General features: G+C 35.9%; 1 protein-coding gene across 2 annotated transcripts in view; it reads right to left on the bottom strand.

The window, feature by feature from the left end:
* The window catches only part of Phkb (phosphorylase kinase regulatory subunit beta), a 224,084-nt gene that overhangs the window by 133,854 nt on the left and 76,764 nt on the right, over nucleotides 1-13,466 (bottom strand). For both annotated transcript variants that reach the window (XM_076839471.2, XM_076839472.2), the window contains exon 7: nucleotides 9,873-9,988. In XM_076839471.2, coding sequence (XP_076695586.1) covers nucleotides 9,873-9,988 — 116 coding nt within the window. The remainder of the gene's footprint in view (nucleotides 1-9,872; nucleotides 9,989-13,466) is intronic.

The raw sequence follows: 13,466 nt of genomic DNA, 5'->3' as shown, positions 1-13,466 counted from the left end.
TTGAACCAGCCTTGCATCCCAGGGATGAATCCTACTTGATCATGATGCACAATTTTTTTGATATGCTTTTGTATTTGGTTCGCCAGGATTTTATTGAGAATTTTTGCATCCAAGTTCATTAGAGATATTGGTCTGTAGTTTTCTTTCTTTGAAGTGTTTTTGTCTGGTTTCGGGATCAGGGTGATGTTGGCATCGTAGAATGAATTTGGAAGAACGCCTTCTTTTTCTATTTCTTGAAATAGCATGAAAAGTATTGGTATTAATTCTTCTTTTAAGGTTTTGTAGAACTCTGCTGTATACCCATCCGGTCCACGGATTTTTTTGGTTGGTAGTCTTTTGATGGCTTCTTCTATTTCTTCTTTTGTTATTGGTCTGTTTAAATTGTGTGTGTCTTCCTGACTCAAACTGGGCAGATCGCATGACTTAAGAAATTTATCGATATTTTCATTATCTTCTATTTTATTGGAATATAGGGTTTCAAAATACTTTCTAATTATCTTCTGTATTTCTGTAGTGTCTGTTGTGATATTGCCTTTTTCATCTCGTATGTTAGTAATTTGAGTTCTCTTTCTTCTTCTCTTCGTTAGCATGGCTAAGGGCCTGTCGATCTTATTTATTTTTTCAAAGAACCAAGTTTTAGTTTTTTCAATTTTTTCAATGTTTTTTTTTTGTTTCAATTTCGTTGATTTCTGCTCTAATTTTAATTATTTCTTGTTTTCTACTACATTTGCTGTTGTTTTGCTCTTCCTTTTCTAGGTTTTTGAGGTGTAGTGTGAGTTCATTTATTTGTTGGTTTTTTCTTTTTTTTGAGAAAAGAACTCCAAGAAATGAATTTCTTCTTAAAACTGCTTTCATTGTGTCCCATAGATTCCGATATGTTGTGTCTGTATTTTGTCATTTGTCTCTAAGAATTTTTTTATCTCCTCCTTTATGTCTTCTGTAACCCATTGCTCATTCAGTAACATATTGTTCATTTTCCATGTGAGGTAGGATTTTTCCTTCCTTCTTTTATCATTGATTTCCAGTTTCAATCCATTATGATCAGATATGGTGCATGGTATTATCTCCAAACCTTTATATTTACTGAGAGTCGCCCTATGGCATAATAATATGGTCTATCTTTGAGTAGGATCCACGTGCTGCTGAGAAAAACGTGTATCCACTTGATGACGGTTGATATATTCTATATATGTCGGTTAAGTCTAGGCTATTGATTGCGTTATTGATTTTTATAGTTTCTTTGTTCAGCTTTTGTCTAGAGGATCTGTCCAATGGCGAGAGTGGTGTGTTGAAGTTCCCCATAATTATTGTGTTGTGGTCTATTTGACTCTTGAACTTGAGGAGAGTTTGTTTTATGAACGTTGCAGCACCATTGTTTGGTGCATACATATTGATAATTGTTATGTCTTGATGGTGGATGGTTCCTTTTAACAGTATATAGTGTCCTTCTTTATCCCTTTTGATTAACTTAGGCTTGAAGTTGATTTTATTCGATGAGTATGGCCACTCCTTCTTGCTTCCGAGGGCCAAGTGAGTGGTATGATTTTTCCCAACCTTTCACCTTCAGCCTGTGTATGTCTTTTCCTATCATATGAATCTCCTGAAAGCAACATATTGTTGGATTTGTTTTTGTAATCCAGGTTACTAGCCTATGACTCTTGATTGGTGAATTTAAGCCATTAACATTTAAGGTTACAATTGAAATTTGGTTTGTACTTCCAGTCATGTTTATTTATTTATTTATTTTAGTTTGGCTAGTTTTTCCTGTTTGGTTATTTTTCTCCCCCTTTACTGAGATACCTCCCACTGTTAGTTTTGGGCACTATTTTTCAATTCCTCTTCTTGTAGTATTTTGCTCAAAATGCTTTGCAGTGCTGGTTTTCTGGCTGCAAATTCTTTTAGCTTTTGTTTATCGTGAAAGATTTTAATTTCATTGTCAAATCTGTAGCTTAATTTTGCTGGATACAGTATTCTTGGTTGGAATCCATTATTTTTCAGCGTTTGAAATATGTTGTTCCAGGCTCTTCTCGCTTTCAAAGTCTGTGATGAAAAATCAGTCGTTAACCTAATTGGTTTACCTCTGAATGTAATCTGCCTCCTGTCTCTCATAGCTTTTAATATTCTCTCCTTGTTCTGTATGTTAGCTATCTTCATAATTATATGTCTTGGAGTTGGTCTATTACGGTTTTGGATGTTTGGGGTCCTGTAGGCTTCCAGGATTTGGCAGTCCATTCCATCTTTCATCTCTGGGAAGTTTTCTAGGATTATTTCATTTAATAAGTTGTCCATTCCTATGGTTTGAACCTCTGTGCCTTCTTCTATCCCAATGACTCTCAAATTTGGTTTTTTTATGAGATCCCATATCTCTTGGATAGATTGCTCGTGAGATTTAAGCATCTTTTCTGGGTTGACTATATTCTTTTCAAGTTGATAAACTTTGTCTTCATTATCTGATGTTCTGACTTCAACTTGATCTAGTCTATTTGTAATGTTCTCGTTAGAGTTTTTAATCTGGTTTATGGTTTCTTGTATTTCTAGGATTACTGTTTGTTTTTTTTTAAAATCTCTATTTCCTGATAAAGCTCGTTCTTTGCAGTTTGAATTTGTTTGTTTAGTTCGTTTTCAAAATATACTTTCAATGGTTGGACTTGCTGTCTCATGTCTTTTCTAATATTCCGTTCCATCTGAGTTAGGTATGCCTTGATTTCTTTCCCTGTCCATGTTTCTGATGCTTCTAGGTCCTCCTATAGATTTAAGTTGTCTTGCATTGTTTGTAGTCCTTTTTCCCTTGTTTTTTCATGTTGTTCACGTTACTTTCCAGCTCTGTTTGACTGCTTTGTAACTGCTTTCTCCTATATATTTGTTTTGGCTTTGTATATCTCTGTTGTCTCCCCTTTGTGGTGGGAGATTATGCCTAGAAATGTTGGGCTTTATTGTACTTTAAAGCTGATTCATTCAATTTATAAAAGGCTTCCAGGTTCTGTACGCATATAGTTATTTGTTATTTGTTCTTAGGAGTATATGTTTAGGTTAGGTGCTATGATGTTACGAGGGTTAGTATGTCTTGGCTACTTTAGAAGATTGCTCTACTGAAGGTGGATATTAACAGGCAATTGGATCAGGGTGTTAGTAGTAGCTAGGTATTTAGGAGCCCTATAGATAGCTTGTTTCTATTCTCAATAGCTGCCATTCTGACTGAAGTGAGATGAAGTCTTAGAGTAGTTTTGATTTGCATTTCTCTAATTGCTAGTGATGATGAACAATTTTTCATATATTATCATCTCCTGAGAAGTGACTGTTCAGGTCTTTGGCCCATTTATTGATTGGGTTATTTGGGTTTTTTGGGTATTTAGCTTTTTGCATTCTTTATATATACTAGATATTAGTGCTCTATCTGATGTAGAAGGGGGAAAAATTTGCTCCCAAGATATAGGTTCCCTATTCACCTCACTGATTGTTTCATTTTCAGAGAAGAAAGTTTTTAGTTTGAATTCATCACATTTATTGATTCTTAACTTTAATTCTGTGCTATAGTAGTCTTATTAAGGAAGCTGGGGCCTAAGCCTACATAATGGAGATTAGGAACTACTTTTTCTTCTATTAGATGCAGGGTTTCTGGCTTAATTCCTAGGTCCTTGATCCACTTTGAGTTGATTTTTTTTGCATCGTGAAAGATAGTGCATTTTTTTTGCATGTGGATTTCCAGTTTTCCTAGCAACATTTGTTGAAGAGGTTATCTTTTCTCCAATGTATGTTTTTGGCAACTTTATCTAATAGAAGATGACTGTAATTTGGTCTCTGTGTCCTCTATTCTGTACCATTGGTCTACCAGTCTATTTTGGTGCCAATACCATGCTGTTTTTGTTACTACTGCTCTGTAGTGTAGTTTAAGGTTTGGTATAGTGATGCTACCTGCTTACTCTTCTTGATAAGAATTGCTTTAGCTATTCTGGGTCTCATATTTTTACAGATGAATTTCATAACTGCTGTTTCCATTTCTATGAGGAATGCCTTTGGGATTTTGACTGGAATTGCATTAGATCTCTATACTGCTTTTGGTAGTATGGTCATTTTGATAATATTAATTCTGCCTATCTAAGAGCAAGGAAGATCTTTCCATCTTCTAAGGTCTTCTTTGATTTCTTTCTTTAGCATTCTGTAATTTTCATCATAGAGGTCTTTCACCTCTTTCGCTGATTCGCAAACATTTTATTTTTTTGGAGGCTATTGTAAATGGGCTAGTTTTCCTCATTTCCCTTTCAGAGTATTTGTCACTGATGTACAGAAATGCCTTTGATTTATGGGTGTTGATTTTATATACTGCTACTTTGATGAATTCATTTGCTAGTTCTAGAAGTATTTGGGTGGAACTTTTAGGGTCTTCTAGGTATAGAATTGTATCATCAGCAAATAGTGCCAATTTGAGTTCTTCTTTTCCTATGTGTATCCCTTTACTTTCTTTTGTCTCTCTAATTGCTCTGGCCAGTTTCTCAAGAACTATGTTAAATAGAAGTGGTGGAAGTGGGCATCCCTGTCTTATTTCAGTTTTTTAGAGGGAATGTCTTCAATTCTTCTCCATTTAGAATGATGTTGGCCTGGGGCTTAGCATAGACAGCCTTTAGGATATTGAGATATGTTCCTGTTGTACCTAATTTGTATAGTATTTTGAACATAAAAGGTGCTATATTTTGTCGAATGCTTTTTCTGCATTTATTGAGATGATCATATGATTTTTATCTTTAAGTCTATTAATGTGATGAATTACATTTATTGATTTTCAAATGTTGAAACCACCTTGCATCCCTGGGATGAATCCCACTTGATTGAGGTGCACTATCTTTTTAATATGCTTTTGTATTCAATTCACCAGAATTTAATTGAGAATTTTTGCATCTATGTTCATTAGAAATATTTGTATAAAGTTTTGTTTCTTTAATGTGTCTTTGCCTGGTTTTGGGATCAGGGTGATATTGGCCTAATTGTAAGTGCTCCCTATTTTTCTATTTCATGAAATAAATTGGAGAATATTGGTATTAGTTCTTCTTTAAAGGTCTTGTAGAACTTGGCTGCGTATAAATCCAGTTCTGAGCTTTTCTTGGCTGGTAGACTTCTGATGGCATCTTGTATTTCATCGCTTGATATTGTTCTGTTTAAATTGTGTATATCATCCTGATTCAATTTGGGCAAATCATACGACTTAAGAAACTTGTTGTACCTTCAATATTTCCTATTTTATTGGAGTACAAGTTTTCAAATACTTTAGTAATATGAGTTGCCTCTCTCCTTTCTCTTGATTAGTGTAGCTAAGGGTCTGTCAATTTTATTTATTTTTTCAAGAACCAACTTTTTGTTTTGTCAATTTTTCAATTGTTTCTTTTTTTTCAATTTCATTGATTTCAACTCTAATTTTAATTAGTTCCTGTCTTCTACTGCTTTTGATGTTGATTTGTTCTTCTTTTTCTAGGGCTTAGAGATGTAATGTTAGGTCATTTATTTGTTGGCTTTTTTTTTTTTTTTTTAAGAAATGAATTTCATGCAAAGAACTTTCCTCTTAATATTGCTTTCATAATGTCCCAGAGATTTCAATATGTTGTGTCAGTATTCTCATTTACCTCTAAAAAACTTGATTTCCTTAATGTCTTTTGCAACCCCCTGTTCATTCATTAGCATATTATTTAGTCTCCAGGTGTTGAAGTAATCTTTTTAATTTATTTTGTCATTGATTTCTATTTTCAGTCCATTATGATCTAATAGAATGCAGGGTATTATCTCTACTCTTTTGTATTTGCTAAGAGCTGGTTTATGGTATATTATATGGTCTATTTTAGAGAAGAATCCATGTGCTGCTAAGAGAGTGTACTTGCTTACTGAAGGATGAAATATTCTATATATGTCAGTTAAGTCTAAGTTATTGATAGTATTATTAGTTTATATAGTTTTTTTGTTCAGCTTTTGTTTGGAAGATCGATCCAGTGTTGAAAGAAGTGTGTTAAAAGTCACCCAAGATTATTGTGTTGACTCTTGAACTTGAGAAGAATTTTGGTTGATGAACATAGATGCTCCATTGTTTGGGACATATATATTTATAATTGTTATGTCTTGTTGTTACATGGTTCTCTTGAGCAATATGAAATGTTCTTATTTATTGCTTCAAGCTAATTAACTTTAGGTTGAAGTCTACTTTATTTGATACAAGGATGGAAACCCCTGCTTACTTCCACAGTCCATGTGAGTGGTATGATTTTTCCCAACCTTTCACCTTCAGTCTGTGTATGTCTTTTCTTATCAAAAGAGTCTCCTGGAGGCAGTATATTGTTGGGTATTTTTTTAAATCCAATCTGCTAGTCTACGTCTTTTGATTGATGAGTTAGGCCATTAAGATTCAGGGTTATTATAGAGATATGATTTGTATTCCCAGCCATTTTTGTTTATTTTGTTATTTAACTTGACTTGGTTTCTTCTTTGGTTAGTTTTTACTTTAGTGTAATACCTCCCTCTGCTGATTTTCATTATTGTTTTCCATTTCCTCTTCATGGAATATTGTGCCAAGTATGTTTTGTAGTGCCAGTTTTCCAGCTATAAATTCTTTTAACTGTTGTTTATCATGGAAGGTTTTTATTTTATCATCAAATCTAAAGCTTAATTTTGCTGGATACAAGATTCTTGGTTGGCATCCATTTTCCTTCAGTTTGATATATGTTGTTCCAGGATCTTCCAGCTTTCAGGGTCTGGGTTGAAAAGTCTGCAGTTTTCCTTACTGCAGACTTTTCAACCTGATTCCTTTCTTTTGTGGCTTTTAATATTCTCTCTTTATTCTATATGTTGGGCATTTTCATTATAATGTGCCTTGATATGGATCTGTTGTGATTTTGTACATTTGGCATCCTTCTTGAATTTGGTTTTCCAATTCATTTTTCATGTTTGGAAAGTTTTCTGATATTATTTCTTTGAATAAATTGTTCATTCCTTTGGTTTGCAATTCTGTGCCCTCCTTTATCCCAATAACTCTTAAACTTGGACTTTTTATGATATCCCACATTTCTTGAATGTTCTGTACCATATTACCTGTGTAGTCTACATTCTACTAACCTTCTTCATTAGAAGAATATATAGGGTAAAGACGATAACGCCTAGGACACACAGCAGCACTAGAAGGGAAGACACATGAGCAATATGAAAAGGCCAGGGAAGAAAGTGCCCCAAACAAATCAAGATACCACATTATTAGAATCCATGGCCAGCATGGCAGAAGAAATTACAGAGAAGGAGTTTAAGATGTACATGATTAAAATGTTTTGTGAATTAAAGGATGATATAAGAGAGCAAATACAGGCAGTAAAAGATCATTTCCACAAAGAGCTACATAAACAAATACAGGCAGCAAAAGATTACTTCAATTGGGAGACAGAGGTTCTAAAAAACAAACAGGAATCCTTGAAATGAAAGAAACAATAAACCAAATTAAAAGTTCAATTGAAAGCATCACCAACAGAATAGACCACTTGGAAGACAGGACTTCAGACAATGAAGACAAAATATATTCTTATTGTGGTCCTGCAGGGTTCCAATACCTCTCCTTTGTGGGGAAGAACAATGTTAAAAGATCCCAATGTAAACAATATAGCACCTATAAACAATTTGTTGCTATTGGACATTTATAGTTTGGTCACAATGTACAGAAATGTTGAATTTGATTATTATCTATAATATAATCCGTAGGTTTGTAAAAGGGTTTACAATTTCTGATGATGGACAATGAACTGGGAGTGAGGTGTAGGATGATGTGCTAGGAGGCAGGATGTGACGATATAGATCTAGTATATCTTAGGAAGAGTGAAATAAATCTAATGAAGAAGGTTAGTAGCAGGGGAATAGACAAAAGTAATTTTGGGTAGACAAGTATGTGGAAAGACAGTGGAGTACATAAAAGAAACACACATTTGTATTAAGAAAAATAACGGATGTTAAAATAGTAAAAATTGGAGGAAAAAAGAAAGTAAAAGAAAAAAAAAAGGCATGTACAGCACAACTATAAAATGCTATTCAGACGTCCCAGTCCTCAAAATCCTAATTCATGCAAAGTACTTGGTTTCATATATGTTGGGGATGTGAGGGCAGGAAAACAGAGGGGGTAAAGAAAGAGAGAAAAAAAAATCTCAAAGGAAGAAACCAGGATTGTTAATTGTTTTGGCTGGAGATCAGTATGTTTCTGCTTTCCTTCTCATCCAATAGCTGGAATTGTCTGTTGTTAGCTGGTATCTCTGCCTTCAAGATGGTGAGGGTAACCAGGGTGGGAAGGCTAGTCCTGGTGCAGGGTACCTGAAATAACGTATAGCACCCACCAGTCCCTGATGGGAGACTGCACCTCAAGGGTTTCTTGTTGGGTCCACTTGTATGACTTGAGGGCCCTGTCCTATCTCCCTATCTTGCCTAAAGATTTCCAAGTTCCTGGTCTCTCTGTTAGTCTCCAAACTGTTGCACCCTCTCCCTTACTAATTCCCAATTAAGGGACCTCTCTCACTGGAGCTCCCATGGGTGATGCCCTGGTCCCATTGCACACCCATCCCACTGAGAGCTGTTTTGTGTTGGATAGTTACTGTTCTGGGTTACCATCTGCTGGGGAGAGTGGGGAGTTGGAAACTGGGTACCTTGCCAGCTAGAGTTCAAATCTGGGTGTTGTTTCCACCAAAGATGGTGAGGAAGGTGACCCAAGATGGAGGCAGGCTGCTTCCAGCTGGGGTATCAGGTCAGGTAGGGGGAGCCAGGTGATGGCCGTTGTGCGATATGTTCAGAAATGAGCTCTATGGTGTGTAGTGTTGTGGCTTTTGGCTGACTTCAGAGCTTGTGTGATGTCCTCAAGTGTAGGCACATTACCATGCATAGGGGACTATGGCAGTAGCTGCAGAGTCACAAGATGGAGGTGACGGGAGAGCCCCTCCGTTGGTAGGTGGGGGTTAACAGGGGAGTGGCAGCCAGAGTTCTATGGGTGTGTAGCAGCTGAGTGTCCTGTATGGGAGAAGAGCAGTGTCTGGGAGTTCTGGGCAGGTGGTGATATGGTCATCCTGCTAAGGCACTCAGGAGTCCTGCATGGGCTAGTAGTCAGGAATTGGGTATCGGGAGTCGGAAGTCCTACTTTAATGCGGATGCCCAGAACCCTGTGCATGGGCACAGCACTGGTGATTTCTGTGCAACAACAGCTATGTAGGGGTCTTTTATCACTCTCAGAGAAGCAGTATTCCCACTAGTTGAGATCTGGGTTATGGAGCAACACAGAATGCTGCCTCCCTCTGGTCCACCATCTTGGATCCTCTAGAGCTACTTTTTAACACTATTAAGTAAATAAACTACGATTATTATTAATAGTAAATAAACTACCTAACATGAGTTGTCAGCAACTGTTGCTTATTCAAACATACTAAACTATAGTTCAAGATGTTGATCAGAACTCTTATAGAAGACACTGAATAAGATTTATTGAAGGGTATAAGAATCTGTGGTTAGAATGAAATTCAGGTTTTTAACACAAAAGGGAATTTCAAATGCAATGTGCATGTATCTGGTGTTTGAAAACTTTAATGTATTTGACATTTCAAGTAACAAAATTTCAAAGACAAGAAAATGACTTGGTTGAACAAAAAGGCAAGCTGTGGATTAAGAGTAAAAGCTGAAATGGATGGACTGACACATTGGAAGGTTGGGAAAGACGCCCTGCTCCTTTCTTGAAATTCATTAATGGGACTCTAATTTACACAGAAACTACAGCTTAAATCCATTGCTTTGATTTTTACTCATATTCAATTTCCATATATTTAAACAACAAAAACAAGCAAACAACAACAACAACAAAAACACCCTCAGAATTGGGAAATTACCTTGAATGTAGCTCTGTGCTGCCATTATTATATTTGCTTCCTCTTTCCCAAATACCAAAGTCAGGAACACGGTAAACTCTTTCTACACAAAATACAAGGTTTTGAATAAAAGAGACCTAAAAGAAAACAAATGAAATATAAGGACACATGCAATAACAGGATCTTTAGATACTGACAAGAATAATTAGATACCATTTGAAATTCAAATACATACCTGCCTCCAAACGTATTTTTTAACATGCTGAAATTCTTGAGAGTATTACATTACTATGTATCCTCTACTATACTTGGTTTTTCTAACATAAAGCTTACTTTCAGTGAGAACCTAATATTATACAACAAAGAAATAAAATATAAGTACTTTCAATGCTCCAACTGTAATTCTTTAATGATGTATCTATTACTGCTTATGAGGACTGTGTATCTTAAGAACTAGGTAAAATATAAAGCATTGTTTTTATACTAGAGAATATTTGCAGTCTAATATGTCCATATTAAATGTTAAATACTTTGAAATCTTTGTTGTATTCTATTGTTGTACAAAATGCTAGTACCTCGTTGGATCAACTTGGAGTCTTGAGTCTATTGATTCTCCTAGAGTCTAATCTTTCTGCTTTTTCTATAGTTGCAAGTACTTTTGGTTATAAACTCAAAGCTCTCATATAGATTTCAGATATCAGATTAAGTTTATACTCTCAAAACTAACAATGAAATGAAGATTATGGTCAGTTCTTATTTAATAAAGGTTTATTCATTTTAATAAAGCCAATTTCTTAAGTGAGCTATGGGTTCTAACCACAGGGTCTTAAATTTGGTTTCCATGTATATGGTTCAATACGACAAACTGAATAAATGCACCTGTCTATCATCACAAGATCCTTTTGAGGTGGCAATATACACCTCCAACCTCCACATACGTAATTAATATAATGTATATACTTTAAGAATGAAACAGTAATAAATCTCAAAACCAAGACAAGGATCCACCGGCAGTGGAGAAGCTTTGAAAAATCACAGGAAGAAGGAAAACAGATGGGAAGGAATCAGTAGAGAAATTAGAGCAGAGGAAAGCACAGCCACTCAAAAATAATTCTTCCTTGTTCTCTAGGTCCTCCAAAAAATCTCTAAGCTCAGAGTCCAAAAAAACCACATTAATCAAGAGTTGATAAGGCTGGGCACAGCAGCGCACACCTGTAATCCCAGCAATTTGGGATGTTGAGGCAGGAGGGTCCTAAGTTCAAAGCTAGCCTCAGATACTTAGCAAGACCCTAAGCAATTCAGTGAGAACTTGTTTCAAAATAAAAAAAAAAAAATTAAAAAAGGGCTGCAGATGTGACTCAGGGTTAAGCATCCCTGGGTTCAATATCTGGTACAAAAAAAAAAAAAAGTTGATAAGGAAGTAGTCCACCCAGTCTATTCACAAATGATGAATTGTTAGGGCACGTGAATCTCAACTCTTTCATTCTCCTCACTAACAAAGAGACATTTGACTTTAGGGTAAAGAACAGCTCATTCTTTTCAATGAAGGGAAAGAGTAATTAAGGTATTATAGCCTCCATTTCTACAAAACAAACATTATTCCACAATCTCTCTACCCAAGAGTTCAAGCTTTCCCTAGCCCCTACTGCCTTGCCAGCAGACCCTAAGGGAAACCTGCCTATATAAAAATCTTGAGCACTGGGCTGGGGGATGTAGATCAGTTAGAGAGCACTTGCCTAGCATGCACAAGGCCCTGAGTTTGATCCCCAGCAACACACACACACACACCCATGACCATTTTCATACTCATTTGTGGTTCTAAGAGCTGCTGAAATTTTATAACACATACAGAAAACATATCATAGTTTGTCAGGTCTCTACGTTTAAAGTCTTGAAATAATCCCAAGTTCCTCTACCTTTCCTGACAAGCTTCTCAAGCGTGTAGCCTATATTCCTGGCTATCATTTCTCTCTTCTTCCCCAACTTCCCACTTTAGGAAGATATCAGGACCAAGAATAGGCCCAGATAAGGGAGCCTAATCTGGCTATCTAAATAAGAGACTACATGACTAGAAAGGCTGTTCTAGATTAATGAAGTATGTGGAGAAAACTAAAATACCATTCATGTTTATTAAATGTCCCATCTCCTAATGTTAGCCCCCTGAGGGCCTTAACTTGTTCTGTTCACTGCTACATGCATGGAGAATAGTGTCTGACACAAAACAAACCCACAATACTTATTTGCAGACTGACTTTTACTCGCATCACTCCCAACAACAGAAACTAGTTGAAAAGATACTTCTCATAAAAAGCCAATTATCCAGCCTTATCCATCTCTTTGTCCCATCACATTTTATAAAATGGATCATTTGTGCTTTCTGAAAGTCCCCATTTCCTTAGCTACTGACATCACATTCTTCAGTTGTTTCCCATCTTCCTGACTCCAACTCTTCTTGCTTTCATCCATACCAGTGGGCATTCTTCAAAGCTGTCTTGTCCCTCTTCTTTCCATATACAAATGTACCTCTCCCTGAAGTAAACTCAGTGATTATCAAGGTTTGAACTAATGATAGTGGTATAAGAATCAAAATTTACAGCATAAACACAGAGGCAAGAACATTGATGTGGAAGACCTAGTTCACTCTCATTATACAATGGCCTCTCTGGGTGACATACGGTAAACTAACCTCACTCAGTTCTGGATTCCTTAAAATTAAATAAATTATTGTATGTATTTAATGCATATTTACAATTTATCAATTTTCCATTCTAGTCCTGAATATTTATAATACATACATTAGCTTCTATCTTCAATTATGAAGTTTTTCTACCTAGATGTCTTACTAAAACAACATGTCCTGAACTCTTCCATTTGGAAGTACTTCTCAATTTTGCTTTTCTCCATAAGACTGCTTGCTTTCCAGGCTCTCAGTCTAGAAATCTTGATCTGTTAAAAAAAAAAAAATTATAAGAGATCACTCATTTGGACTGAGCTCTTACAGTAGGCCCAAAATACCAGCCCAAACAAGAATGAAGTCACTTTTACTACCTGCTACCTCATCAAAGTAAACTCTTAGGCCAGTTTTAAAGCACCAAAACCAACCAAACAACAACAACAACAAAAGTCAGAAAACATGAGATTCAAACCAACCAACAGAAGAGGCCCTGTTTACTGGAGTTGGCCTGATAAGGAAATCTCCTGTTTTAATCTTACAACTAACTTTGAAACACAATCTGATACTTTTGCTTTCTTCAACGCTTTTATGCCTATAAAGCCAACCTGCTCTGTTGAGTTCAGGAAGCACCTTTTCTAAATCTTTGGAAGAGATACTCTCCAATTTGTGAATCATTAATGAAAGCCAATTAGATCTTTAACTGAATTTGTATTTTTTTTTTTAACAAACTATGTATCCTTTCGTCTCTGTATTCACCCAGCAACGAAGGTCTAATATATTTTCTATCTATCACCTCTTCTGTCAAAAAGCTTCATGAATCTTGACAGTGTAATGACATTCACATGACATTAATAATTCTCCATAATCTGTCCACCCTGTCCTCCTATGCCTCTATTTATTTCATTATCCTCTGACAGAACTCTGGCTTCCATTTGGGTTGG

The sequence above is a fragment of the Callospermophilus lateralis genome, chromosome 18, assembly GCF_048772815.1.
Source record: "Callospermophilus lateralis isolate mCalLat2 chromosome 18, mCalLat2.hap1, whole genome shotgun sequence".
NCBI lineage: Eukaryota > Metazoa > Chordata > Mammalia > Rodentia > Sciuridae > Callospermophilus > Callospermophilus lateralis.
This window is presented reverse-complemented; position numbering and strand designations above follow the sequence as displayed.